We start from the raw sequence: 27,089 nt of genomic DNA, 5'->3' as shown, positions 1-27,089 counted from the left end.
GCTGGTGGTGGTAGTAGTAGTGCTGGTAGTAGTAGTGGTGCTGGTAGTAGTAGTAGTGGTGGTGGTGGTAGTAGTAGTGGTGGTGGTGGTAGTAGTAGTGCTGGTGGTGGTAGTAGTAGTAGTAGTAATGCAGGTAGTAGTAGTAGTAATGCTGGTAGTAGTAGTGCTGGTAGTAGTAGTGGTGCTGGTAGTAGTAGTGGTGCTGGTAGTAGTAGTAGTAGTTGTGCTGGTGGTGGTAGTAGTGCTGGTGGTAGTAGTAGTAGTAGTGCTGGTGGTGGTAGTAGTGCTGATGGTAGTAGTAGTAGTAGTGCTGGTGGTGGTAGTAGTGCTGGTGGTGGTAGTAGTAGTGCTGGTAGTAGTGGTGCTGGTAGTAGTAGTGCTGGTGGTGGTGGTGGTGGTATTAGTAGTGGTGGTAGTAGTAGTAGTAGTAGTGCTGGTAGTAGTAGTAGTAATGCTGGTATTAGTAGTGGTGGTGGTGGTATTAGTAGTAGTGCTGGTGGTGGTAGTAGTGCTGGTGGTGGTGGTGGTAGTAGTGCTGGTGGTGGTAGTAGTGCTGGTGGTGGTAGTAGTAGTGATGCTGGTGGTGTTAGTAGTAGTGCTGATGATAGAAGTAGTAGTAATAGTGCTGGTAGTAGTAGTAATAGTGCTGGTAGTAGTAGTAGTAGTGCTGGTAGTAGTAGTAGTAGTGCTGGTAGTAGTAGTAGTAGTGCTGGTAGTAGTAGTGCTGGTAGTAGTAGTAGTAGTAGTGCTGGTAGTAGTAGTAGTAGTAGTAGTGCTGGTAGTAGTAGTAGTAGTAGTAGTAATGCAGGTAGTAGTAGTAGTAATGCTGGTAGTAGTAGTGCTGGTAGTAGTAGTAGTAATGCTGGTAGTAGTAGTAGTGCTGGTAGTAGTAGTAGTAGTGGTGTTGGTAGTAGTAGTAGTAATGCTGGTAGTAGTAGTAGTAGTAGTAGTAGTGGTGGTAGTAGTAGTAGTAGTGCTGGTAGTAGTAGTAGTAGTAGTAGTAGTAGTAATGCAGGTAGTAGTAGTAGTAGTGCTGGTAGTAGTAGTAGTAATGCTGGTAGTAGTAGTAGTGCTGGTAGTAGTAGTAGTAGTGGTGCTGGTAGTAGTAGTAGTAATGCTGGTAGTAGTAGTAGTAGTGGCGCTGTAGTGGTAATGCTGGTAGTAGTAGTAGTAATGCTGGTAGTGGTAGTAGTAGTAGTAGTAATGCTTGTAGTAGTAGTAGTGCTGGTAGTAGTAGTAGTATTAGTAATGCTTGTAGTAGTAGTAGTAGTAGTGCTGGTAGTAGTAGTAGTGCTGGTAATAGTAGTAGTAGTAGTGGTGCTGGTAGTAGTAGTAGTAGTGGTGCTGGTAGTAGTAGTAGTAGTAGTAGTGGTGCTGGTAGTAGTAGTGGTGCTGGCAGTAGTAGTAGTAGTAGTAGTGGTGCTGGTAGTAGTAGTAGTAATGCTGGTATTAGTAGTAGTAGTAGTAGTGGTGCTGGTAGTAGTAGTGGTGCTGGTAGTAGTAGTAGTAATGCTGGTAGTAGTAGTAGTAGTGGTGCTGGTAGTGGTAATGCTAGTAGTAGTAGTAGTAATGCTGGTAGTGGTAGTAGTAGTAGTAGTAGTAGTAGTAATGCTTTTAGTAGTAGTAGTAGTAGTAGTGCTGGTAGTAGTAGTAGTAGTAGTAGTGCTGGTAGTAGTAGTAGTAGTAGTGCTGGTAGTAGTAGTAGTAGTAGTGCTGGTGGTAGTAGTAGTAGTAGTAGTGCTGGTGATAGTAGTAGTAGTATTGCTGGTAGTAGTAGTAGTAGTGCTGGTAGTAGTAGTAGTAATGCTGATGATAGAAGTAGTAGTAGTAATGCTGGTAGTGGTAGTAGTAATAGTGCTGGTAGTAGTAGTAGTAGTGCTGGTAGTAGTAGTAGTAGTGCTGGTAGTAGTAGTAGTAGTGCTGGTAGTAGTAGTAGTAGTGCTGGTAGTAGTAGTAGTAGTAGTAGTAGTAGTGCTGGTAGTAGTAGTAGTAGTAGTAGTAATGCAGGTAGTAGTAGTAGTAATGCTGGTAGTAGTAGTGCTGGTAGTAGTAGTAGTAATGCTGGTAGTAGTAGTAGTGCTGTTAGTAGTAGTAGTAGTGGTGCTGGTAGTAGTAGTAGTAATGCTGGTAGTAGTAGTAGTAGTGGTGGTAGTAGAAGTAGTAGTGCTGGTAGTAGTAGTAGTAGTAGTAGTAGTGCTGGTAGTAGTAATGCAGGTAGTAGTAGTAGTAATGCTGGTAGTAGTAGTGCTGGTAGTAGTAGTAGTAATGCTGGTAGTAGTAGTAGTGCTGGTAGTAGTAGTAGTAGTGGTGCTGGTAGTATTAGTAGTAATGCTGGTAGTAGTAGTAGTAGTGGTGCTGGTAGTGGTAATGCTGGTAGTAGTAGTAGTAGTAGTGTTGCTGGTAGTAGTAGTAGTAGTAGTAATGCTGGTAGTAGTAGTAGTAGTGGTGCTGGTAGTGGTAATGCTAGTAGTAGTAGTAGTAATGCTGGTAGTGGTAGTAGTAGTAGTAGTAGTAGTAGTAGTAGTAATGCTTGTAGTAGTAGTAGTAGTAGTGCTGGTAGTAGTAGTAGTAGTAGTAGTAGTGCTGGTAGTAGTAGTAGTAGTAGTAGTAATGCAGGTAGTAGTAGTAGTAATGCTGGTAGTAGTAGTGCTGGTAGTAGTAGTAGTAGTAATGCTGGTAGTAGTAGTAGTGCTGGTAGTAGTAGTAGTAGTGGTGTTGGTAGTAGTAGTAGTAATGCTGTTAGTAGTAGTAGTAGTAGTGGTGGTAGTAGTAGTAGTAGTGCTGGTAGTAGTAGTAGTAGTAGTAGTAGTAGTAATGCAGGTAGTAGTAGTAGTAGTGCTGGTAGTAGTAGTAGTAATGCTGGTAGTAGTAGTAGTGCTGGTAGTAGTAGTAGTAGTGGTGCTGGTAGTAGTAGTAGTAATGCTGGTAGTAGTAGTAGTAGTGGTGCTGTAGTGGTAATGCTGGTAGTAGTAGTAGTAATGCTGGTAGTGGTAGTAGTAGTAGTAGTAGTAATGCTTGTAGTAGTAGTAGTGCTGGTAGTAGTAGTAGTATTAGTAATGCTTGTAGTAGTAGTAGTAGTAGTGCTGGTAGTAGTAGTAGTGCTGGTAGTAGTAGTAGTAGTAGTGGTGCTGGTAGTAGTAGTAGTAGTGGTGCTGGTAGTAGTAGTAGTAGTAGTGGTGCTGGTAGTAGTAGTGGTGCTGGCAGTAGTAGTAGTAGTAGTAGTGGTGCTGGTAGTGGTGCTGGTAGTAGTAGTAGTAATGCTGGTAGTAGTAGTAGTAGTAGTAGTGGTGCTGGTAGTAGTAGTAGTAGTAGTGGTGCTGGTAGTAGTAGTAGTAATGCTGGTAGTAGTAGTAGTAGTGGTGCTGGTAGTGGTAATGCTAGTAGTAGTAGTAGTAATGCTGGTAGTGGTAGTAGTAGTAGTAGTAGTAGTAATGCTTTTAGTAGTAGTAGTAGTAGTGCTGGTAGTAGTAGTAGTAGTAGTGCTGGTAGTAGTAGTAGTAGTAATGCTGGTAGTAGTAGTAGTAGTAGTAGTAGTAGTAGTAGTGCTGGTGATAGTAGTAGTAGTAGTAGTAGTAGTAGTAGTAGTGCTGGTGATAGTAGTAGTAGTATTGCTGGTAGTAGTAGTAGTAGTGCTGGTAGTAGTAGTAGTAATGCTGATGATAGAAGTAGTAGTAGTAATGCTGGTAGTGGTAGTAGTAATAGTGCTGGTAGTAGTAGTAGTAGTGCTGGTAGTAGTAGTAGTAGTGCTGGTAGTAGTAGTAGTAGTGCTGGTAGTAGTAGTAGTAGTGCTGGTAGTAGTAGTAGTGCTGGTAGTAGTAGTGCTGGTAGTAGTAGTAGTAGTAGTAGTAATGCAGGTAGTAGTAGTAGTAATGCTGGTAGTAGTAGTGCTGGTAGTAGTAGTAGTAATGCTGGTAGTAGTAGTAGTGCTGTTAGTAGTAGTAGTAGTGGTGCTGGTAGTAGTAGTAGTAATGCTGGTAGTAGTAGTAGTAGTGGTGGTAGTAGTAGTAGTAGTGCTGGTAGTAGTAGTAGTAGTAGTAGTAGTGCTGGTAGTAGTAATGCAGGTAGTAGTAGTAGTAATGCTGGTAGTAGTAGTGCTGGTAGTAGTAGTAGTAATGCTGGTAGTAGTAGTAGTGCTGGTAGTAGTAGTAGTAGTAGTGGTGCTGGTAGTATTAGTAGTAATGCTGGTAGTAGTAGTAGTAGTGGTGCTGGTAGTGGTAATGCTGGTAGTAGTAGTAGTAGTAGTGTTGCTGGTAGTAGTAGTAGTAGTAGTAATGCTGGTAGTAGTAGTAGTAGTGGTGCTGGTAGTGGTAATGCTAGTAGTAGTAGTAGTAATGCTGGTAGTGGTAGTAGTAGTAGTAGTAGTAGTAGTAGTAGTAGTAGTAATGCTTGTAGTAGTAGTAGTAGTAGTGCTGGTAGTAGTAGTAGTAGTAGTAGTAGTGCTGGTAGTAGTAGTAGTAGTAGTGCTGGTAGTAGTAGTAGTAGTAATGCTGGTAGTAGTAGTAGTAGTAGTAGTGCTGGTGATAGTAGTAGTAATAGTAGTGCTGGTGATAGTAGTAGTAGTATTGCTGGTAGTAGTAGTAGTAGTAATGCTGGTAGTAGTAGTGGTAGTAATGCTGGTAGTAGTAGTGGTGGTAGTAGTAGTAGTGCTGGTAGTAGTAGTGGTGCTGGTAGTAGTGATGGTAGTAGTAGTAGTAGTAGTGCTGGTAGTAGTGATGGTAGTAGTAGTAGTAGTGCTGGGCTGGTAGTAGTAGTAGTGGTGCTGGTAGTAGTAGTGCTGATAGTAGTGATGGTAGTAGTAGTAGTGGTGTTGGTAGTAGTAGTGCTGGTAGTAGTAGTAGTAGTGCTGGTAGTAGTAGTAGTGGTAGTAGTAGTGCTGGTAGTAGTAGTAATGCTGGTAGTAGTAGTAGTAGTAGTGCTGGTGATAGTAGTAGTAGTAGTAGTGCTGATGTTAGTAGTAGTAGTATTGCTGGTAGTAGTAGTAGTAGTAATGCTGGTAGTAGTAGTGGTAGTAATGCTGGTAGTGGTAGTAATGCTGGTAGTAGTAGTAATGCTGGTAGTAGTGATGGTAGTAGTAGTAGTGGTGCTGGTAGTAGTAGTGGTGCTAGTAGTAGTAGTGCCGGATGATAGTTGTAGTAGTGGTGGTAGTAGTAGTAGTGCTGGTAGTAGTAGTGGTGCTGGTAGTAGTGATGGTAGTAGTAGTAGTAGTGGTGCTGGTAGTAGTGATGGTAGTAGTAGTAGTAGTAGTAGTGCTGGTAGTAGTAGTAGTAGTGCTGGGCTGGTAGTAGTAGTAGTGGTGCTGGTAGTAGTAGTGCTGATAGTAGTGATGGTAGTAGTAGTAGTGGTGTTGGTAGTAGTAGTGCTGGTAGTAGTAGTAGTAGTGCTGGTAGTAGTAGTAATGGTGCTGGTAGTAGTAGTAGTAGTGCTGGTGGTAGTAGTAGTAGTGCTGGTGGTAGTAGTAGTAGTGCTGGTAGTAGTGATGGTAGTAGTAGTAGTAGTGCTGGTAGTAGTAGTAGTGGTGCTGGTAGTAGTAGTGCTGGTAGTAGTGATGGTAGTAGTAGTAGTGGTGCTGGTTGTAGTAGTGCTGGTAGTAGTGATGGTAGTAGTAGTAGTAGTGCTGATGGTAGTAGTAGTAGTGATGGTAGTAGTAGTAGTAGTGCTGGTAGTAGTAGTAGTAGTAGTGCTGATGGTAGTAGTAGTAGTGCTGGTGGTAGTAGTAGTAGTGCTGGTAGTAGTGATGGTAGTAGTAGTAGTAGTGCTGGTAGTAGTAGTAGTGGTGCTGGTAGTAGTAGTGCTGGTAGTAGTGATGGTAGTAGTAGTAGTGGTGTTGGTAGTAGTAGTAGTGCTGGTAGTAGTAGTGCTGGTAGATGTGATGGTGGTAGTAGTAGTGGTGTTGGTAGTAGTAGTGGTGCTAGTAGTAGTAGTGCCGGATGATAGTTGTAGTAGTGGTGGTAGTAGTAGTAGTGCTGGTAGTAGTAGTGGTGCTGGTAGTAGTGATGGTGGTAGTAGTAGTAGTGATGGTAGTAGTAGTGGTGGTAGTAGTAGTAGTGCTGGTAGTAGTAGTGGTGGTAGTAGTAGTAGTGATGGTAGTAGTAGTGGTGGTAGTAGTAGTAGTGCCGGATGATAGTTGTAGTAGTGGTGGTAGTAGTAGTAGTGCCGGATGATAGTTGTAGTAATGCTGGTAGTAGTGATGGTAGTAGTAGTGGTGGTGGTAGTAGTAGTGGTGTTGGTAGTAGTAGTGGTGCTAGTAGTAGTAGTGCCGGATGATAGTTGTAGTAGTGGTGGTAGTAGTAGTAGTGCTGGTAGTAGTAGTGGTGCTGGTAGTAGTGATGGTGGTAGTAGTAGTAGTGATGGTAGTAATAGTGGTGGTAGTAGTAGTAGTGCTGGTAGTAGTAGTGATGGTAGTAGTAGTGATGGTAGTAGTAGTGGTGGTAGTAGTAGTAGTGCTGGTAGTAGTAGTGGTGGTAGTAGTAGTGATGGTAGTAGTAGTAGTGGTGTTGGTAGTAGTAGTGGTGCTAGTAGTATTAGTGCCGGATGATAGTAGTAGTAATGCTGGTAGTAGTGATGGTAGTAGTAGTGGTGGTGGTAGTAGTAGTGCTGGTAGTAGTAGTGGTGGTAGTAGTAGTAGTGCTGGTAGTAGTAGTGCTGGTAGTAGTAGTGGTGGTAGTAGTAGTAGTGCTGGTAGTAGTAGTGGTGGTAGTAGTAGTGGTGGTAGTAGTAGTGGTGTTGGTAGTAGTAGTAGTGCCGGATGATAGTTGTAGTAGTGGTGGTAGTAGTAAATAGTAAATAGCTTTAAACAAACGTGCGCTCTCACACAGCTAAAGGGTCTTTAAACACACGTGCGCTCTCACACAGCTAAAGGGTCTTTAAACACACGTGCGCTCTCACACAGCTAAAGGGTCTTTAAACACACGTGCGCTCTCACACAGCTAAAGGGTCTTTAAACACACGTGCGCTCTCACACAGCTAAAGGGTCTTTAAACACACGTGCGCTCTCACACAGCTAAAGGGTCTTTAAACACACGTGCGCTCTCACACAGCTAAAGGGTCTTTAAACAAACGTGCGCTCTCACACAGCTAAAGGGTCTTTAAACACACGTGCGCTCTCACACAGCTAAAGGGTCTTTAAACAAACGTGCGCTCACACAGCTAAAGGGTCTTTAAACAAACGTGCGCTCTCACACAGCTAAAGGGTCTTTAAACAAACGTGCGCTCACACAGCTAAAGGGTCTTTAAACAAACGTGCGCTCACACAGCTAAAGGGTCTTTAAACAAACGTGCGCTCTCACACAGCTAAAGGGTCTTTAAACAAACGTGCGCTCTCACACAGCTAAAGGGTCTTTAAACAAACGTGCGCTCTCACACAGCTAAAGGGTCTTTAAACAAACGTGCGCTCTCACACAGCTAAAGGGTCTTGGTTTGATATGTGGTCTTGGTTTGATATGTGGTCTTGGTTTGATATGTGGTCTTGGTTTGAAATGTGGTCTTGGTTTGACATGTGTCCACAGAACTTGGAGGCGGGCGCCAAGCAGAAGAGTGAGGTCATCAGTCGCCTGGAGGAGAAGACTAATCAGATGGCTGGAACTATAAAACAGCTGGAGAGCAGGTAGGAGGGGAGGGACTATAAACAGCCTGGTAGGAGGGAGGGACTATAAACAGCCTGGTAGGAGGGAGGGACTATAAACAGCCAGGTAGGAGGGAGGGACTATAAACAGCCAGGTAGGAGGGAGGGACTATAAACAGCCTGGTAGGAGGGAGGGACTATAAACAGCCTGGTAGGAGGGAGGGACTATAAACAGCCTGGTAGGAGGGAGGGACTATAAACAGCCTGGTAGGAGGGAGGGACTATAAACAGCCTGGTAGGAGGGAGGGACTATAAACAGCCTGGTAGAGGGGAGGGACTATAAACAGCCTGGTAGGAGGGGGGGACTATAAACAGCCTGGTAGGAGGGAGGGACTATAAACAGCCTGGTAGGAGGGAGGGACTATAAACAGCCTGGTAGAGGGGAGGGACTATAAACAGCCTGGTAGAGGGAGGGACTATAAACAGCCAGGTAGGAGGGAGGGACTATAAACAGCCTGGTAGGAGGGAGGGACTATAAACAGCCTGGTAGGAGGGAGGGACTATAAACAGCCTGGTAGGAGGGAGGGACTATAAACAGCCTGGTAGGAGGGAGGGACTATAAACAGCCTGGTAGGAGGGAGGGACTATAAACAGCCTGGTAGGAGGGAGGGACTATAAACAGCCAGGTAGGAGGGAGGGACTATAAACAGCCTGGTAGGAGGGAGGGACTATAAACAGCCTGGTAGGAGGGAGGGACTATAAACAGCCTGGTAGGAGGGAGGGACTATAAACAGCCTGGTAGGAGGGAGGGACTATAAACAGCCTGGTAGGAGGGAGGGACTATAAACAGCCTGGTAGGAGGGAGGGACTATAAACAGCCTGGTAGGAGGGAGGGACTATAAACAGCCTGGTAGGAGGGAGGGACTATAAACAGCCTGGTAGGAGGGAGGGACTATAAACAGCCTGGTAGAGGGGAGGGACTATAAACAGCCTGGTAGAGGGAGGGACTATAAACAGCCAGGTAGGAGGGAGGGACTATAAACAGCCTGGTAGGAGGGAGGGACTATAAACAGCCTGGTAGGAGGGAGGGACTATAAACAGCCTGGTAGGAGGGAGGGACTATAAACAGCCTGGTAGGAGGGAGGGACTATAAACAGCCTGGTAGGAGGGAGGGACTATAAACAGCCTGGTAGGAGGGAGGGACTATAAACAGCCTGGTAGGAGGGAGGGACTATAAACAGCCTGGTAGGAGGGAGGGACTATAAACAGCCTGGTAGGAGGGAGGGACTATAAACAGCCTGGTAGGAGGGAGGGACTATAAACAGCCTGGTAGGAGGGAGGGACTATAAACAGCCTGGTAGGAGGGAGGGACTATAAACAGCCTGGTAGGAGGGAGGGACTATAAACAGCCTGGTAGGAGGGAGGGACTATAAACAGCCTGGTAGAGGGAGGGACTATAAACAGCCTGGTAGGAGGGAGGGACTATAAACAGCCAGGTAGGAGGGAGGGACTATAAACAGCCTGGTAGGAGGGAGGGACTATAAACAGCCTGGTAGGAGGGAGGGACTATAAACAGCCTGGTAGGAGGGAGGGACTATAAACAGCCTGGTAGAAGGGAGGGACTATAAACAGCCTGGTAGGAGGGAGGGACTATAAACAGCCTGGTAGGAGGGAGGGACTATAAACAGCCTGGTAGGAGGGAGGGACTATAAACAGCCTGGTAGGAGGGAGGGACTATAAACAGCCTGGTAGGAGGGGGGGACTATAAACAGCCTGGTAGGAGGGGGGGACTATAAACAGCCTGGTAGGAGGGAGGGACTATAAACAGCCTGGTAGGAGGGAGGGACTATAAACAGCCTGGTAGGAGGGAGGGACTATAAACAGCCTGGTAGGAGGGAGGGACTATAAACAGCCTGGTAGAGGGAGGGACTATAAACAGCCTGGTAGGAGGGAGGGACTATAAACAGCCTGGTAGAGGGGAGGGACTATAAACAGCCTGGTAGGAGGGAGGGACTATAAACAGCCTGGTAGGAGGGAGGGACTATAAACAGCCTGGTAGGAGGGAGGGACTATAAACAGCCTGGTAGAGGGGAGGGACTATAAACAGCCTGGTAGGAGGGAGGGACTATAAACAGCCTGGTAGAGGGAGGGACTATAAACAGCCTGGTAGGAGGGAGGGACTATAAACAGCCTGGTAGAGGGGAGGGACTATAAACAGCCTGGTAGGAGGGAGGGACTATAAACAGCCAGGTAGGAGGGAGGGACTATAAACAGCCTGGTAGGAGGGAGGGACTATAAACAGCCAGGTAGGAGGGAGGGACTATAAACAGCCTGGTAGGAGGGAGGGACTATAAACAGCCTGGTAGAGGGGAGGGACTATAAACAGCCTGGTAGGAGGGAGGGACTATAAACAGCCTGGTAGGAGGGAGGGACTATAAACAGCCTGGTAGAGGGGAGGGACTATAAACAGCCTGGTAGGAGGGAGGGACTATAAACAGCCTGGTAGGAGGGAGGGGCTATAAACAGCCTGGTAGGAGGGAGGGACTATAAACAGCCTGGTAGGAGGGAGGGACTATAAACAGCCTGGTAGGAGGGAGGGACTATAAACAGCCAGGTAGGAGGGAGGGACTTTAAACAGCCTGGTAGGAGGGAGGGACTATAAACAGCCTGGTAGAGGGGAGGGACTATAAACAGCCTGGTAGGAGGGAGGGACTATAAACAGCCTGGTAGGAGGGAGGGACTATAAACAGCCTGGTAGAGGGGAGGGACTATAAACAGCCTGGTAGGAGGGAGGGACTATAAACAGCCTGGTAGGAGGGAGGGACTATAAACAGCCTGGTAGAGGGGAGGGACTATAAACAGCCTGGTAGGAGGGGGGGACTATAAACAGCCTGGTAGGAGGGAGGGACTATAAACAGCCTGGTAGAGGGGAGGGACTATAAACAGCCTGGTAGAGGGGAGGGACTATAAACAGCCTGGTAGAGGGGAGGGACTATAAACAGCCTGGTAGGAGGGAGGGACTATAAACAGCCTGGTAGGAGGGAGGGACTATAAACAGCCTGGTAGGAGGGAGGGACTATAAACAGCCTGGTAGGAGGGAGGGACTATAAACAGCCTGGTAGGAGGGAGGGACTATAAACAGCCTGGTAGGAGGGAGGGACTATAAACAGCCTGGTAGGAGGGAGGGACTATAAACAGCCTGGTAGGAGGGAGGGACTATAAACAGCCTGGTAGGAGGGAGGGACTATAAACAGCCTGGTAGGAGGGAGGGACTATAAACAGCCTGGTAGAGGGGAGGGACTATAAACAGCCTGGTAGGAGGGAGGGACTATAAACAGCCTGGTAGGAGGGAGGGACTATAAACAGCCTGGTAGGAGGGAGGGACTATAAACAGCCTGGTAGGAGGGAGGGACTATAAACAGCCTGGTAGGAGGGAGGGACTATAAACAGCCTGGTAGGAGGGAGGGACTATAAACAGCCTGGTAGAGGGGAGGGACTATAAACAGCCTGGTAGGAGGGAGGGACTATAAACAGCCTGGTAGAGGGGAGGGACTATAAACAGCCTGGTAGGAGGGAGGGACTATAAACAGCCTGGTAGGAGGGAGGGACTATAAACAGACTGGTAGGAGGGAGGGACTATAAACAGACTGGTAGAGGGGAGGGACTATAAACAGCCAGGTAGGAGGGAGGGACTATAAACAGCCTGGTAGGAGGGAGGGACTATAAACAGCCTGGTAGGAGGGAGGGACTATAAACAGCCTGGTAGAGGGGAGGGACTATAAACAGCCTGGTAGGAGGGAGGGACTATAAACAGCCTGGTAGGAGGGAGGGACTATAAACAGCCTGGTAGGAGGGAGGGACTATAAACAGCCTGGTAGAGGGGAGGGACTATAAACAGCCTGGTAGGAGGGAGGGACTATAAACAGCCTGGTAGGAGGGAGGGACTATAAACAGCCTGGTAGGTGGGAGGGACTATAAACAGCCTGGTAGGAGGGAGGGACTATAAACAGCCTGGTAGGAGGGAGGGACTATAAACAGCCTGGTAGCAGGGAGGGACTATAAACAGCCTGGTAGGAGGGAGGGACTATAAACAGCCTGGTAGGAGGGAGGGACTATAAACAGCCTGGTAGGAGGGAGGGACTATAAACAGCCTGGTAGGAGGGAGGGACTATAAACAGCCTGGTAGGAGGGAGGGACTATAAACAGCCTGGTAGGAGGGAGGGACTATAAACAGCCTGGTAGAGGGGAGGGACTATAAACAGCCTGGTAGGAGGGAGGGACTATAAACAGCCTGGTAGGAGGGAGGGACTATAAACAGCCTGGTAGGAGGGAGGGACTATAAACAGCCTGGTAGAGGGGAGGGACTATAAACAGCCTGGTAGGAGGGAGGGACTATAAACAGCCTGGTAGGAGGGAGGGACTATAAACAGCCTGGTAGGAGGGAGGGACTATAAACAGCCTGGTAGGAGGGAGGGACTATAAACAGCCTGGTAGGAGGGAGGGACTATAAACAGCCTGGTAGGAGGGAGGGACTATAAACAGCCTGGTAGGAGGGAGGGACTATAAACAGCCTGGTAGGAGGGAGGGACTATAAACAGCCTGGTAGGAGGGAGGGACTATAAACAGCCTGGTAGGAGGGAGGGACTATAAACAGCCTGGTAGGAGGGAGGGACTATAAACAGCCTGGTAGGAGGGGGGGACTATAAACAGCCTGGTAGGAGGGGGGGACTATAAACAGCCTGGTAGGAGGGAGGGACTATAAACAGCCTGGTAGGAGGGGGGGACTATAAACAGCCTGGTAGGAGGGGGGGACTATAAACAGCCTGGTAGAGGGGAGGGACTATAAACAGCCTGGTAGAGGGGAGGGACTATAAACAGCCTGGTAGAGGGGAGGGACTATAAACAGCCTGGTAGGAGGGAGGGACTATAAACAGCCTGGTAGGAGGGAGGGACTATAAACAGCCTGGTAGGAGGGAGGGACTATAAACAGCCTGGTAGGAGGGGGGGACTATAAACAGCCTGGTAGAGGGGAGGGACTATAAACAGCCTGGTAGGAGGGAGGGACTATAAACAGCCTGGTAGGAGGGAGGGACTATAAACAGCCTGGTAGGAGGGAGGGACTATAAACAGCCTGGTAGGAGGGAGGGACTATAAACAGCCTGGTAGGAGGGAGGGACTATAAACAGCCTGGTAGGAGGGAGGGACTATAAACAGCCTGGTAGGAGGGAGGGACTATAAACAGCCTGGTAGGAGGGAGGGACTATAAACAGCCTGGTAGGAGGGAGGGACTATAAACAGCCTGGTAGGAGGGAGGGACTATAAACAGCCTGGTAGGAGGGAGGGACTATAAACAGCCTGGTAGGAGGGAGGGACTATAAACAGCCTGGTAGGAGGGAGGGACTATAAACAGCCTGGTAGGAGGGAGGGACTATAAACAGCCTGGTAGGAGGGAGGGACTATAAACAGCCTGGTAGAGGGGAGGGACTATAAACAGCCTGGTAGGAGGGAGGGACTATAAACAGCCTGGTAGGAGGGGGGGACTATAAACAGCCTGGTAGAGGGGAGGGACTATAAACAGCCTGGTAGAGGGGAGGGACTATAAACAGCCTGGTAGAGGGGAGGGACTATAAACAGCCTGGTAGAGGGGAGGGACTATAAACAGCCTGGTAGGAGGGAGGGACTATAAACAGCCTGGTAGGAGGGGAGGGACTATAAACAGCCTGGTAGAGGGGAGGGACTATAAACAGCCTGGTAGAGGGGAGGGACTATAAACAGCCTGGTAGGAGGGAGGGACTATAAACAGCCTGGTAGGAGGGAGGGACTATAAACAGCCTGGTAGGAGGGGAGGGACTATAAACAGCCTGGTAGGAGGGAGGGACTATAAACAGCCTGGTAGGAGGGGAGGGACTATAAACAGCCTGGTAGAGGGGAGGGACAATAAACAGCCTGGTAGGAGGGAGGGACTATAAACAGCCTGGTAGGAGGGAGGGACTATAAACAGCCTGGTAGGAGGGAGGGACTATAAACAGCCTGGTAGGAGGGAGGGACTATAAACAGCCTGGTAGGAGGGAGGGACTATAAACAGCCTGGTAGGAGGGAGGGACTATAAACAGCCTGGTAGGAGGGAGGGACTATAAACAGCCTGGTAGAGGGGAGGGACTATAAACAGCCAGGTAGGAGGGAGGGACTATAAACAGCCTGGTAGGAGGGGGGGACTATAAACAGCCTGGTAGGAGGGAGGGACTATAAACAGCCTGGTAGGAGGGAGGGACTATAAACAGCCTGGTAGAGGGGAGGGACTATAAACAGCCAGGTAGGAGGGAGGGACTATAAACAGCCTGGTAGGAGGGAGGGACTATAAACAGCCTGGTAGGAGGGAGGGACTATAAACAGCCTGGTAGGAGGGAGGGACTATAAACAGCCTGGTAGGAGGGAGGGACTATAAACAGCCTGGTAGGAGGGAGGGACTATAAACAGCCTGGTAGGAGGGAGGGACTATAAACAGCCTGGTAGGAGGGAGGGACTATAAACAGCCTGGTAGGAGGGAGGGACTATAAACAGCCTGGTAGAGGGGAGGGACTATAAACAGCCTGGTAGGAGGGAGGGACTATAAACAGCCTGGTAGGAGGGAGGGACTATAAACAGCCTGGTAGGAGGGAGGGACTATAAACAGCCTGGTAGGAGGGAGGGACTATAAACAGCCTGGTAGGAGGGGGGGACTATAAACAGCCTGGTAGGAGGGAGGGACTATAAACAGCCTGGTAGGAGGGAGGGACTATAAACAGCCTGGTAGGAGGGAGGGACTATAAACAGCCTGGTAGGAGGGAGGGACTATAAACAGCCTGGTAGGAGGGAGGGACTATAAACAGCCTGGTAGAGGGGAGGGACTATAAACAGCCTGGTAGAGGGGAGGGACTATAAACAGCCTGGTAGGAGGGAGGGACTATAAACAGCCTGGTAGGAGGGGGGGACTATAAACAGCCTGGTAGGAGGGAGGGACTATAAACAGCCTGGTAGGAGGGAGGGACTATAAACAGCCTGGTAGGAGGGAGGGACTATAAACAGCCTGGTAGGAGGGAGGGACAATAAACAGCCTGGTAGAGGGAGGGACTATAAACAGCCTGGTAGGAGGGAGGGACTATAAACAGCCTGGTAGGAGGGAGGGACTATAAACAGCCTGGTAGGAGGGAGGGACTATAAACAGCCTGGTAGGAGGGAGGGACTATAAACAGCCTGATAGGAGGGAGGGACTATAAACAGCCTGGTAGGAGGGAGGGACTATAAACAGCCTGGTAGGAGGGAGGGACTATTGTTGCTAGTTATCTGACTGGCCAGAATCACAACAACTACCTACGATTCCCCACATGGCAGCTTCCTGTCATTGTTGCTAGCTATCTGACTGCCCAGAATCACAACAACACACACACTTCTGCCCCATTTGAAGTGTGCTCATCGTTTAGCGGACGTTGTAAAGCTAACTTGTCTATACACGTCAATAAACCGCACTTCCGCAGTAGATTAGAACAGGACGCATGAGTTTACCAAGCATTCACAACTGCTTTCCAGGACTTAAAAGCAACTCTGTCTTTGGGATTCTTCATCTACTTTTTTAGGCTTTTTTGTCAGTTTTAATCTTTTATCTGAGTGCCAGGAACCTGCCCTGTTGTCAGTCTTAATCTTTTATCTGAGTCCCAGGAACCGGCCCTGAGTGAATTAGGCTTTCAGGCTGTGTTCTGTTTTAGATCCCACTAAAACAGAGCTCTTGACAACCTCAGTCCAATGTGTTTATCAGGTCTAGTCTGTAATAAACCTCAGTCCAGTGTGTTTATCAGGTCTAGTCTGTCTAATAAACCTCAGTCCAGTGTGTGTATCAGGTCTAGTCTGTCTAATAAACCTCAGTCCAGTGTGTGTATCAGGTCTAGTCTGTCTAATAAACCTCAGTCCAGTGTGTGTATCAGGTCTAGTCTGTCTAATAAACCTCAGTCCAGTGTGTGTATCAGGTCTAGTCTCTAATAAACCTCAGTCCAGTGTGTTTATCAGGTCTAGTCTGTCTAATAAACCTCAGTCCAGTGTGTTTATCAGGTCTAGTCTGTCTAATAAACCTCAGTCCAGTGTGTGTATCAGGTCTAGTCTGTCTAATAAACCTCAGTCCAGTGTGTTTATCAGGTCTAGTCTGTCTAATAAACCTCAGTCCAGTGTGTGTATCAGGTCTAGTCTGTAATAAACCTCAGTCCAGTGTGTTTATCAGGTCTAGTCTGTCTAATAAACCTCAGTCCAGTGTGTGTATCAGGTCTAGTCTCTAATAAACCTCAGTCCAGTGTGTTTATCAGGTCTAGTCTGTCTAATAAACCTCAGTCCAGTGTGTGTATCAGGTCTAGTCTGTCTAATAAACCTCAGTCCAGTGTGTGTATCAGGTCTAGTCTGTCTAATAAACCTCAGTCCAGTGTGTGTATCAGGTCTAGTCTGTCTAATAAACCTCAGTCCAGTGTGTTTATCAGGTCTAGTCTGTCTAATAAACCTCAGTCCAGTGTGTGTATCAGGTCTGTCTAATAAACCTCAGTCCAGTGTGTTTATCAGGTCTAGTCTGTCTAATAAACCTCAGTCCAGTGTGTTTATCAGGTCTAGTCTGTCTAATAAACCTCAGTCCAGTGTGTTTATCAGGTCTAGTCTGTCTAATAAACCTCAGTCCAGTGTGTTTATCAGGTCTAGTCTGTCTAATAAACCTCAGTCCAGTGTGTTTATCAGGTCTAGTCTGTCTAATAAACCTCAGTCCAGTGTGTGTATCAGGTCTAGTCTGTCTAATAAACCTCAGTCCAGTGTGTGTATCAGGTCTGTCTAATAAACCTCAGTCCAGTGTGTGTATCAGGTCTAGTCTGTCTAATAAACCTCAGTCCAGTGTGTTTATCAGGTCTAGTCTGTAATAAACCTCAGTCCAGTGTGTGTATCAGGTCTGTCTAATAAACCTCAGTCCAGTGTGTGTATCAGGTCTAGTCTGTCTAATAAACCTCAGTCCAATGTGTTTATCAGGTCTAGTCTGTCTAATAAACCTCAGTCCAGTGTGTGTATCAGGTCTGTCTAATAAACCTCAGTCCAGTGTGTGTATCAGGTCTAGTCTGTCTAATAAACCTCAGTCCAGTGTGTGTATCAGGTCTAGTCTGTCTAATAAACCTCAGACCAGTGTGTTTATCAGGTCTAGTCTGTCTAATAAACCTCAGTCCAGTGTGTGTATCAGGTCTAGTCTGTCTAATAAACCTCAGTCCAGTGTGTTTATCAGGTCTAGTCTGTCTAATAAACCTCAGTCCAGTGTGTGTATCAGGTCTAGTCTCTAATAAACCTCAGTCCAGTGTGTTTATCAGGTCTAGTCTGTAATAAACCTCAGTCCAGTGTGTTTATCAGGTCTAGTCTGTCTAATAAACCTCAGTCCAGTGTGTTTATCAGGTCTAGTCTGTCTAATAAACCTCAGTCCAGTGTGTGTATCAGGTCTAGTCTGTCTAATAAACCTCAGTCCAGTGTGTGTATCAGGTCTAGTCTGTCTAATAAACCTCAGTCCAGTGTGTTTATCAGGTCTGTCTAATAAACCTCAGTCCAGTGTGTGTATCAGGTCTAGTCTGTCTAATAAACCTCAGTCCAGTGTGTTTATCAGGTCTGTCTAATAAACCTCAGTCCAGTGTGTGTATCAGGTCTAGTCTGTCTAATAAACCTCAGTCCAGTGTGTGTATCAGGTCTAGTCTCTAATAAACCTCAGTCCAGTGTGTTTATCAGGTCTAGTCTCTAATAAACCTCAGTCCAGTGTGTGTATCAGGTCTAGTCTGTCTAATAAACCTCAGTCCAGTGTGTGTATCAGGTCTAGTCTGTCTAATAAACCTCAGTCCAGTGTGTTTATCAGGTCTAGTCTGTCTAATAAACCTCAGTCCAGTGTGTTTATCAGGTCTAGTCTGTCTAATAAACCTCAGTCCAGTGTGTGTATCAGGTCTAGTCTGTCTAATAAACCTCAGTCCAGTGTGTTTATCAGGTCTAGTCTGTAATAAACCTCAGTCCAGTGTGTGTATCAGGTCTAGTCTGTCTAATAAACCTCAGTCCAGTGTGTTTATCAGGTCTGTCTAATAAACCTCAGTCCAGTGTGTGTATCAGGTCTAGTCTGTCTAATAAACCTCAGTCCAGTGTGTGTATCAGGTTTAGTCTGTCTAATAAACCTCAGACCAGTGTGTGTATCAGGTCTAGTCTGTCTAATAAACCTCAGTCCAGTGTGTGTATCAGGTCTAGTCTGTCTAATAAACCTCAGTCCAGTGTGTGTATCAGGTCTAGTCTGTCTAATAAACCTCAGTCCAGTGTGTGTATCAGGTCTAGTCTGTCTAATAAACCTCAGTCCAGTGTGTGTATCAGGTCTAGTCTGTCTAATAAACCTCAGTCCAGTGTGTGTATCAGGTCTAGTCTGTCTAATAAACCTCAGTCCAGTGTGTTTATCAGGTCTGTCTAATAAACCTCAGTCCAGTGTGTTTATCAGGTCTGTCTAATAAACCTCAGTCCAGTGTGTTTATCAGGTCTAGTCTGTCTAATAAACCTCAGTCCAGTGTGTGTATCAGGTCTAGTCTGTCTAATAAACCTCAGTCCAGTGTGTTTATCAGGTCTGTCTAATAAACCTCAGTCCAGTGTGTTTATCAGGTCTGTCTAATAAACCTCAGTCCAGTGTGTTTATCAGGTCTGTCTAATAAAGCTCAGTCCAATGTGTTTCACAATAAGTTTCTCTTCACAGGGAGTTACAGCAAGATACATTCCCTGCAATAACTACTGTCTTCCTCTTCTTCTTTTTTCTGTCCTTCTATCTCTCCATTTCTTTCATTTCTTGGTTCTCTTCCTCTCAGTGAGAAAGACTGTGTGAAGCAGGCCAGAAGCTTGAGTTCCAACGCGGGGAAACTGCTTCAGAAGCAACTATAGGACTCTCCTCTCTTCCCCTTCGCCCCCCACAATGACACCCACATCATAGTTTCAGAAATCTGATTCCCAATCAAAACATAAGACCAACCTTTGCATAATATAGAAATGACTAAACTAGGGTATTTATTTTGATATTACTGTATATGTGTTGCGGTTAAACCTTTAATTTCTAACTGTTAAACAATCTTTTATTTCCTAAACTAAACTCCTTAAACAGCTTTCCCGACAGCATTACTTTGATTAGCAGCATGGACTGAGACAGGCTAGAGGTCGCCAGATAGAGACTATCTTTCTGTTGGACTGAGACAGACTAGAGGGCGCCAGATAGACTATCGTTCTGTTGGACTGAGACAGACTAGAGGGCACCAGATAGAGACTATCTTTCTGTTGGACTGAGACAGACTAGAGGGCGCCAGATAGACTATCTTTCTGTTGGACTGAGACAGACTAGAGGGCACCAGATAGAGACAGGCTAGAGGGCGCCAGATAGACTATCGTTCTGTTGGACTGAGACAGACTAGAGGGCACCAGATAGAGACTATCTTTCTGTTGGACTGAGACAGACTAGAGGGCACCAGATAGAGACTATCTTTCTGTTGGACTGAGACAGGCTAGAGGGCACCAGATAGAGACTATCTTTCTGTTGGACTGAGACAGGCTAGAGGGCGCCAGATATAGACTATCTTTCTGTTGGACTGAGACAGGCTAGAGGGCACCAGATAGACTATCTTTCTGTTGGACTGAGACAGGCTAGAGGGCGCCAGATAGAGACTATCTTTCTGTTGGACTGAGACAGACTAGAGGCCGCCAGATATAGACTATCTTTCTGTTGGACTGAGACAGGCTAGAGGGCACCAGATAGAGACTATCTTTCTGTTGGACTGAGACAGACTAGAGGCCGCCAGATATAGACTATCTTTCTGTTGGACTGAGACAGGCTAGAGGGCACCAGATAGACTATCTTTCTGTTGGACTGAGACAGACTAGAGGGCGCCAGATAGAGACTATCTTTCTGTTGGACTGAGACAGGCTAGAGGGCGCCAGATAGACTATCTTTCTGTTGGACTGAGACAGACTAGAGGGCGCCAGATAGAGACAGGCTAGAGGGCGCCAGATAGACTATCGTTCTGTTGGACTAGCAGTGCAAGGTAACTCCTCTCACAGTACTACATCTTTCTGTGTTAATAAAGATATCAGACCCACAGTTGCAATGAATGTTCCCTCATAAGAGGTTTGGGATGTCTGCCATTTTAGTAAGAGAGAGGTTACTGTTCTGAAAAATCAAAATAGATGCTGGTATTTCTTGTACATCAACACACCCAGACGCCCTCCAACAGTGGCATACCGTAGGTCCTTAGACAAGCCCAATGCTACGTACCGCCTGTCCTTAGACCAGCACTACATACACACGTGCTTAACCAGCCACTGAGCAGCCCTCTCTCTGGCCTCCTGCACCGTTAAGTGATAATGCCTGAGAATCCCGTGTTTGCAGGACATATTGGCACGGGTGTTGTGAGGCCTGAGAGGAAGTTGACGCAAACCGTGCCAATATATCCTCCAATCACGGGCTTCTCAGGCACTTTTATACAACAGGTTACCGACATATTCAAATAATGATTGACATTTTCATTAGCTTTATTTTGATAAATGTATTCATACCGCTTCATCTTTCCACAAGATATAGTCTTTACACAAATCGAGGGTCGCTACCCAAGCCGGCTGGTCGTTCGTTCTATTGGTTCGGTTACCAGAGACTCGACCCAGTCATTCAGTCTTTTTGTTCTGTATCTATGGGACGCGACCCAGTCGTTCGTTCTAAATGTTCCATTGCCATACTGGCAGGTAACGTTCTTATCCCTTGCTTGCTAGCTAGCCAACTACGGCTAACTTAGTCACGTCAAAAAGTGCAGCCAGATAACAGCAAAATAGCTGTATTTGCATTTGTTTCAGCTGTTTTCTAGTGACATTTGTTTGTATACATTCATAAGAAGTGTGATTTCGCCTGGCAAGGAAAATGTGCTCAGTCGTCAGGACACTGTTGTTCAGAAGAGCCAAAAACACAGCTAACATAATCCCTTACAACTGAAGCTAGAAATACTGCAAACTAGCTGCACTTCGTTTCACCCTTTTTATATTAACATTTGTTTGTATCCATAAGAATTATGCCGATTCATGACTTGGACTGGCTGAGTCCCGACCCCTACACTTTCATCACAATGGGACAGCTGATTCATGACTTGGACTGGCTGAGTCCCGACCCCTACACTTTCATTACAATGGGACAGCTGATTCATGACTTGGACTGGCTGAGTCCCGACCCCTACACTTTCATTACAATGGGACAGCCGATTCATGACTTGGACTGGCTGAGTCCCGACCCCTACACTTTCATTACAATGGGACAGCTGATTCATGACTTGGACTGGCTGAGTCCCGACCCCTACACTTTCATTACAACGGGACAGCTGATTCATGACTTGGACTGGCTGAGTCCCGACCCCTACACTTTCATTACAATGGGACAGCTGATTCATGACTTGGACTGGCTGAGTCCCGACCCCTACACTTTCATTACAACGGGACAGCTGATTCATGACTTGGACTGGCTGAGTCCCGACCCCTACACTTTCATTACAACGGGACAGCTGATTCATGACTTGGACTGGCTGAGTCCCGACCCCTACACTTTCATTACAATGGGACAGCTGATTCATGACTTGGACTGGCTGAGTCCCGACCCCTACACTTTCATTACAATGGGACAGCTGATTCATGACTTGGACTGGCTGAGTCCCGACCCCTACACTTTCATTACAATGGGACAGCTGATTCATGACTTGGACTGGCTGAGTCCCGACCCCTACACTTTCATTACAATGGGACAGCCGATTCATGACTTGGACTGGCTGAGTCCCGACCCCTACACTTTCATTACAATGGGACAGCCGATTCATGACTTGGACTGGCTGAGTCCCGACCCCTACACTTTCATTACAATGGGACAGCCGATTCATGACTTGGACTGGCTGAGTCCCGACCCCTACACTTTCATTACAATGGGACAGCTGATTCATGACTTGGACTGGCCGAGTCCCGACCCCTACACTTTCATTACAATGGGACAGCTGATTCATGACTTGGACTGGCCGAGTCCCGACCCCTACACTTTCATTACAATGGGACAGCTGATTCATGACTTGGACTGGCCGAGTCCCGACCCCTACACTTTCATTACAATGGGACAGCTGATTCATGACTTGGACTGGCCGAGTCCCGACCCCTACACTTTCATTACAATGGGACAGCTGATTCATGACTTGGACTGGCCGAGTCCCGACCCCTACACTTTCATTACAATGGGACAGCTGATTCATGACTTGGACTGGCTGAGTCCCGACCCCTACACTTTCATTACAATGGGACAGCTGATTCATGACTTGGACTGGCTGAGTCCCGACCCCTACACTTTCATTACAATGGGACAGCTGATTCATGACTTGGACTGGCTGAGTCCCGACCCCTACACTTTCATTACAATGGGACAGCTGATTCATGTCTTGGACTGGCTGAGTCCCAACCCCTACACTTTCATTACAATGGGACAGCTGATTCATGACTTGGACTGGCTGAGTCCCAACCCCTACACTTTCATTACAACGGGACAGCTGATTCATGACTTGGACTGGCTGAGTCCCAACCCCTACACTTTCATTACAACGGGACAGCTGATTCATGACTTGGACTGGCTGAGTCCCAACCCCTACACTTTCATTACAACGGGACAGCTGATTCATGACTTGGACTGGCTGAGTCCCAACCCCTACACTTTCATTACAATGGGACAGCTGATTCATGACTTGGACTGGCTGAGTCCCAACCCCTACACTTTCATTACAATGGGACAGCTAATTCATGACTTGGACTGGCTGAGTCCCGACCCCTACACTTTCATCACAATGGGACAGCTGATTCATGACTTGGACTGGCTGTGTCCCAACCCCTACACTTTCATTACAATGGGACAGCTGATTCATGACTTGGACTGGCTGAGTCCCGACCCCTACACTTTCATTACAACGGGACAGCTGATTCATGACTTGGACTGGCTGAGTCCCGACCCCTACACTTTCATCACAATGGGACAGCTGATTCATGACTTGGACTGGCTGAGTCCCGACCCCTACACTTTCATTACAATGGGACAGCTGATTCATGAGTCCCGACCCCTACACTTTCATTACAACGGGACAGCTGATTCATGACTTGGACTGGCTGAGTCCCGACCCCTACACTTTCATTACAATGGGACAGCTGATTCATGACTTGGACTGGCTGAGTCCCAACCCCTACACTTTCATTACAATGGGACAGCTGATTCATGAGTCCCAACCCCTACACTTTCATTACAATGGGACAGCTGATTCATGACTTGGACTGGCTGAGTCCCGACCCCTACACTTTCATTACAACGGGACAGCTGATTCATGACTTGGACTGGCTGAGTCCCAACCCCTACACTTTCATTACAATGGGACAGCTGATTCATGAGTCCCAACCCCTACACTTTCATTACAATGGGACAGCTGATTCATGAGTCCCGACCCCTACACTTTCATTACAACGGGACAGCTGATTCATGACTTGGACTGGCTGAGTCCCAACCCCTACACTTTCATTACAATGGGACAGCTGATTCATGAGTCCCGACCCCTACACTTTCATTACAATGGGACAGCTGATTCATGACTTGGACTGGCTGAGTCCCAACCCCTACACTTTCATTACAATGGGACAGCTGATTCATGAGTCCCAACCCCTACACTTTCATTACAATGGGACTGCTGATTCATGAGTCCCGACCCCTACACTTTCATCACAATGGGACAGCTGATTCATGACTTGGACTGGCTGAGTCCCGACCCCTACACTTTCATTACAATGGGACAGCTGATTCATGAGTCCCGACCCCTACACTTTCATTACAATGGGACAGCTGATTCATGAGTCCCAACCCCTACACTTTCATTACAATGGGACAGCTGATTCATGAGTCCCGACCCCTACACTTTCATTACAATGGGACAGCTGATTCATGAGTCCCAACCCCTACACTTTCATTACAATGGGACAGCTGATTCATGAGTCCCAACCCCTACACTTTCATTACAATGGGACAGCTGGAGATGGAATTTCAATATTGAAACAATGTTGCACTGTTGAAAACCAATTGCTAGTTTAAAAGAAATGGGAGATAATGTCTAGATGCTTTTTACTGAAAATGTGAAGAGTCAGTCCAGGTCAGCATGACAATAAAGCAGTCCCAGAGCATAGCAAGGCTAAATAACATGACCTGTCTGTGGACGTCACCTGTAGTCAATACTAGCATAATAAAAACTATTAAATCAAACTTCTTCTACTGGTCTGCTTCTCCTGGATGATTGGAGGGGGAGCGTCTGTCGTTCTCCTGGATGATTGGAGGGGAGCGTCTGTCGTTCTCCTGGATGATTGGAGGGGGAGCGTCTGTCGTTCTCCTGGATGATTGGAGGGGGAGCGTCTGTCGTTCTCCTGGATGATTGGAGGGGGAGCGTCTGTCGTTCTCCTGGATGATTGGAGGGGGAGCGTCTGTCGTTCTCCTGGGTGATTGGAGGGGGAGCGTCTGTCGTTCTCCTGGGTGATTGGAGGGGGAGCGTCTGTCGTTCTCCTGGATGAATGGAGGGGGAGCGTCTGTCGTTCTCCTGGATGATTGGAGGGGGAGCGTCTGTCGTTCTCCTGGATGAATGGAGGGGGAGCGTCTGTCGTTCTCCTGGATGATTGGAGGGGGAGCGTCTGTCGTTCTCCTGGATGATTGGAGGGGGAGCGTCTGTCGTTCTCCTGGATGATTGGAGGGGGAGCGTCTGTCGTTCTCCTGGATGAATGGAGGGGGAGCGTCTGTCGTTCTCCTGGATGATTGGAGGGGGAGCGTCTGTCGTTCTCCTGGATGATTGGAGGGGAGCGTCTTTCATTCTTTTTATGTTCATCCTAGCTTTGTTTTCCCTGTTTATCTTCTGTTGAAAAAAAGGTCTCTCCCTGTCCTTTACTGTTCATTTTATCTTTAGTTCATTCAAGTCTTCTGTAGTTTTCATCCCCCCACCCCTCCCCCCCGGTTCAGATCCCGTCAGGCGGAGACGGAGAGGGACCAGGCAGGGGAGGACAACAGAATGTTCAAACAGGAGTTTGGAGACAAGATGGACGCTCTACAGCTGGAGGTGGAACAGCTCAGGAAACACAGGTAACTAAGGGGGGGTGACACAAGACTGGCCCACTCTGGTGTTCTGTATCCTCCAGGCTATCGCTATAGCAACTCTTATTGTGTGTGCTGTTCTGTATCCTCCAGGCTATCGCCATAGCAACTCTTATTGTGTGTGCTGTTCTGTATCCTCCAGGCTATTGCCATAGCAACTCTTATTGTGTGTGCTGTTCTGTATCCTCCAGGCTATCGCCATAGCAACTCTTATTGTGTGTGCAGTTCTGTATCCTCCAGGCTATCGCCATAGCAACTCTTATTGTGTGTGCAGTTCTGTATCCTCCAGGCTATCGCCATAGCAACTCTTATTGTGTGTGCAGTTCTGTATCCTCCAGGCTATCGCCATAGCAACTCTTATTGTGTGTGCTGTTCTGTATCCTCCAGGCTATCGCTATAGCAACTCTTATTGTGTGTGCTGTTCTGTATCCTCCAGGCTATCGCTATAGCAACTCTTATTGTGTGTGCAGTTCTGTATCCTCCAGGCTATCGCCATAGCAACTCTTATTGTGTGTGCAGTTCTGTATCCTCCAGGCTATCGCTATAGCAACTCTTATTGTGTGTGCAGTTCTGTATCCTCCAGGCTATCGCCATAGCAACTCTTATTGTGTGTGCAGTTATGTATCCTCCAGGCTATCGCTATAGCAACTCTTATTGTGTGTGCTGTTCTGTATCCTCCAGGCTATCGCCATAGCAACTCTTATTGTGTGTGCAGTTCTGTATCCTCCAGGCTATCGCTATAGCAACTCTCTTATTGTGTGTGGTGTCAGGTCATGTTTGGAGCTGGAGCTGAGGAGAGGGAGGGGTGGTGGTGGAGGTAGCCAGTACATAGACCCTGTGTCTGGGGAGAAGATGACCTCAGCCCCCCCCAGAGAGACCTGAAACACCTGGGCGACATCCAGAAGGTACAGCACCCTGCTCCTAGCTCCTTCACAGGGAATTTAAACTGTAAAAAAAACATCTGGAACAATCATGTTTTCAAGCTGGTCTGAACATGTTCGAAGTCCCCCTCACTAATAATGATGTTTGTTATCGGAAGTGGAGGCAGCGAAGAAGGAGAATCATCAACTATGTACTGTGGTAGATGACACGAGCAGGCCAGGGTCCAACATGTAGGTAATGGTTTAGTTAGGTTTAACTTGTACAATGTATTAGTGCACGGTTGAGTAAAGTTTAGTCCAGTTAATCAGTGTAAAAGTCTCATTGCCTTGCTCAATAACAGTTAATCAGTGTAAAAGTATCATTGCCTTGCTAAATAACAGTTAATCAGTGTAAAAGTCTCATTGCCTTGCTAAATAACAGTTAATCAGTGTAAAAGTATCATTGCCTTGCTGTGTAAAAGTCTCATTGCCTTGCTGTGTAAAAGTCTCATTGCCTTGCTCAATAAAAGTTTAATCAGTGTAAAAGTCTCATTGCCTTGCTAAATAACAGTTAATCAGTGTAAAAGTCTTAATACATCTACATAGGATCTATACTCAGATCTATACATCTACATAGGATCTATACATCTACATAGGATCTATACTCAGATCTATACATCTACATAGGATCTATACTCAGATCTATACATCTACATAGGATCTATACATCTACATAGGATCTATACTCAGATCTATACATCTACATAGGATCTATACATCTACATAGGATCTATACTCAGATCTATACATCTATATAGGATCTATACTCAGATCTATACATCTACATAGGATCTATACATCTACATAGGATCTATACATCTACATAGGATCTATACTCAGATCTATACATCTATATAGGATCTATACTCAGATCTATACACCTACATAGGATCTATACTCAGATCTATACACCTACATAGGATCTATACTCAGATCTATACACCTACATAGGATCTATACTCAAATCTATACACCTACATAGGATCTATACTCAGATCTATACATCTACATAGGATCTATACATCTACATAGGATCTATACTCAGATCTATACATCTACATAGGATCTATACATCTACATAGGATCTATACTCAGATCTATACATCTACATAGGATCTATACATCTACATAGGATCTATACTCAGATCTATACACCTACATAGGATCTATACTCAGATCTATACACCTACATAGGATCTATACTCAAATCTATACACCTACATAGGATCTATACTCAGATCTATACATCTACATAGGATCTATACATCTACATAGGATCTATACTCAGATCTATACATCTACATAGGATCTATACATCTACATAGGATCTATACATCTACATAGGATCTATACTCAGATCTATACATCTACATAGGATCTATACTCAGATCTA

The 27,089-nt window shown here is 46.7% G+C and overlaps 1 protein-coding gene across 6 annotated transcripts in view; it reads left to right on the top strand.

The window, feature by feature from the left end:
• Window positions 1–26,182, top strand: part of LOC129853033 (protein RUFY3-like) — an 80,238-nt gene extending 54,056 nt beyond the window's left edge. For 5 of the 6 annotated variants that reach the window (XM_055918673.1, XM_055918676.1, XM_055918670.1 and 2 more), the window contains 3 exons: window positions 7,506–7,603; window positions 24,645–24,764; window positions 25,547–26,182. In XM_055918673.1, coding sequence (XP_055774648.1) covers window positions 7,506–7,603; window positions 24,645–24,764; window positions 25,547–25,658 — 330 coding nt within the window. In that variant the 3' untranslated portion in view covers window positions 25,659–26,182. Of the gene's footprint in view, window positions 1–7,505; window positions 7,604–18,423; window positions 19,701–24,644; window positions 24,765–25,546 lie in introns of those variants that run through there. The other variant, XM_055918675.1, reaches the window with a different exon arrangement.
• Window positions 26,183–27,089: the final 907 nt, after the last annotated feature.

The sequence above is a fragment of the Salvelinus fontinalis genome, chromosome 4, assembly GCF_029448725.1.
Source record: "Salvelinus fontinalis isolate EN_2023a chromosome 4, ASM2944872v1, whole genome shotgun sequence".
Lineage (NCBI taxonomy): Eukaryota > Metazoa > Chordata > Actinopteri > Salmoniformes > Salmonidae > Salvelinus > Salvelinus fontinalis.
This window is presented reverse-complemented; position numbering and strand designations above follow the sequence as displayed.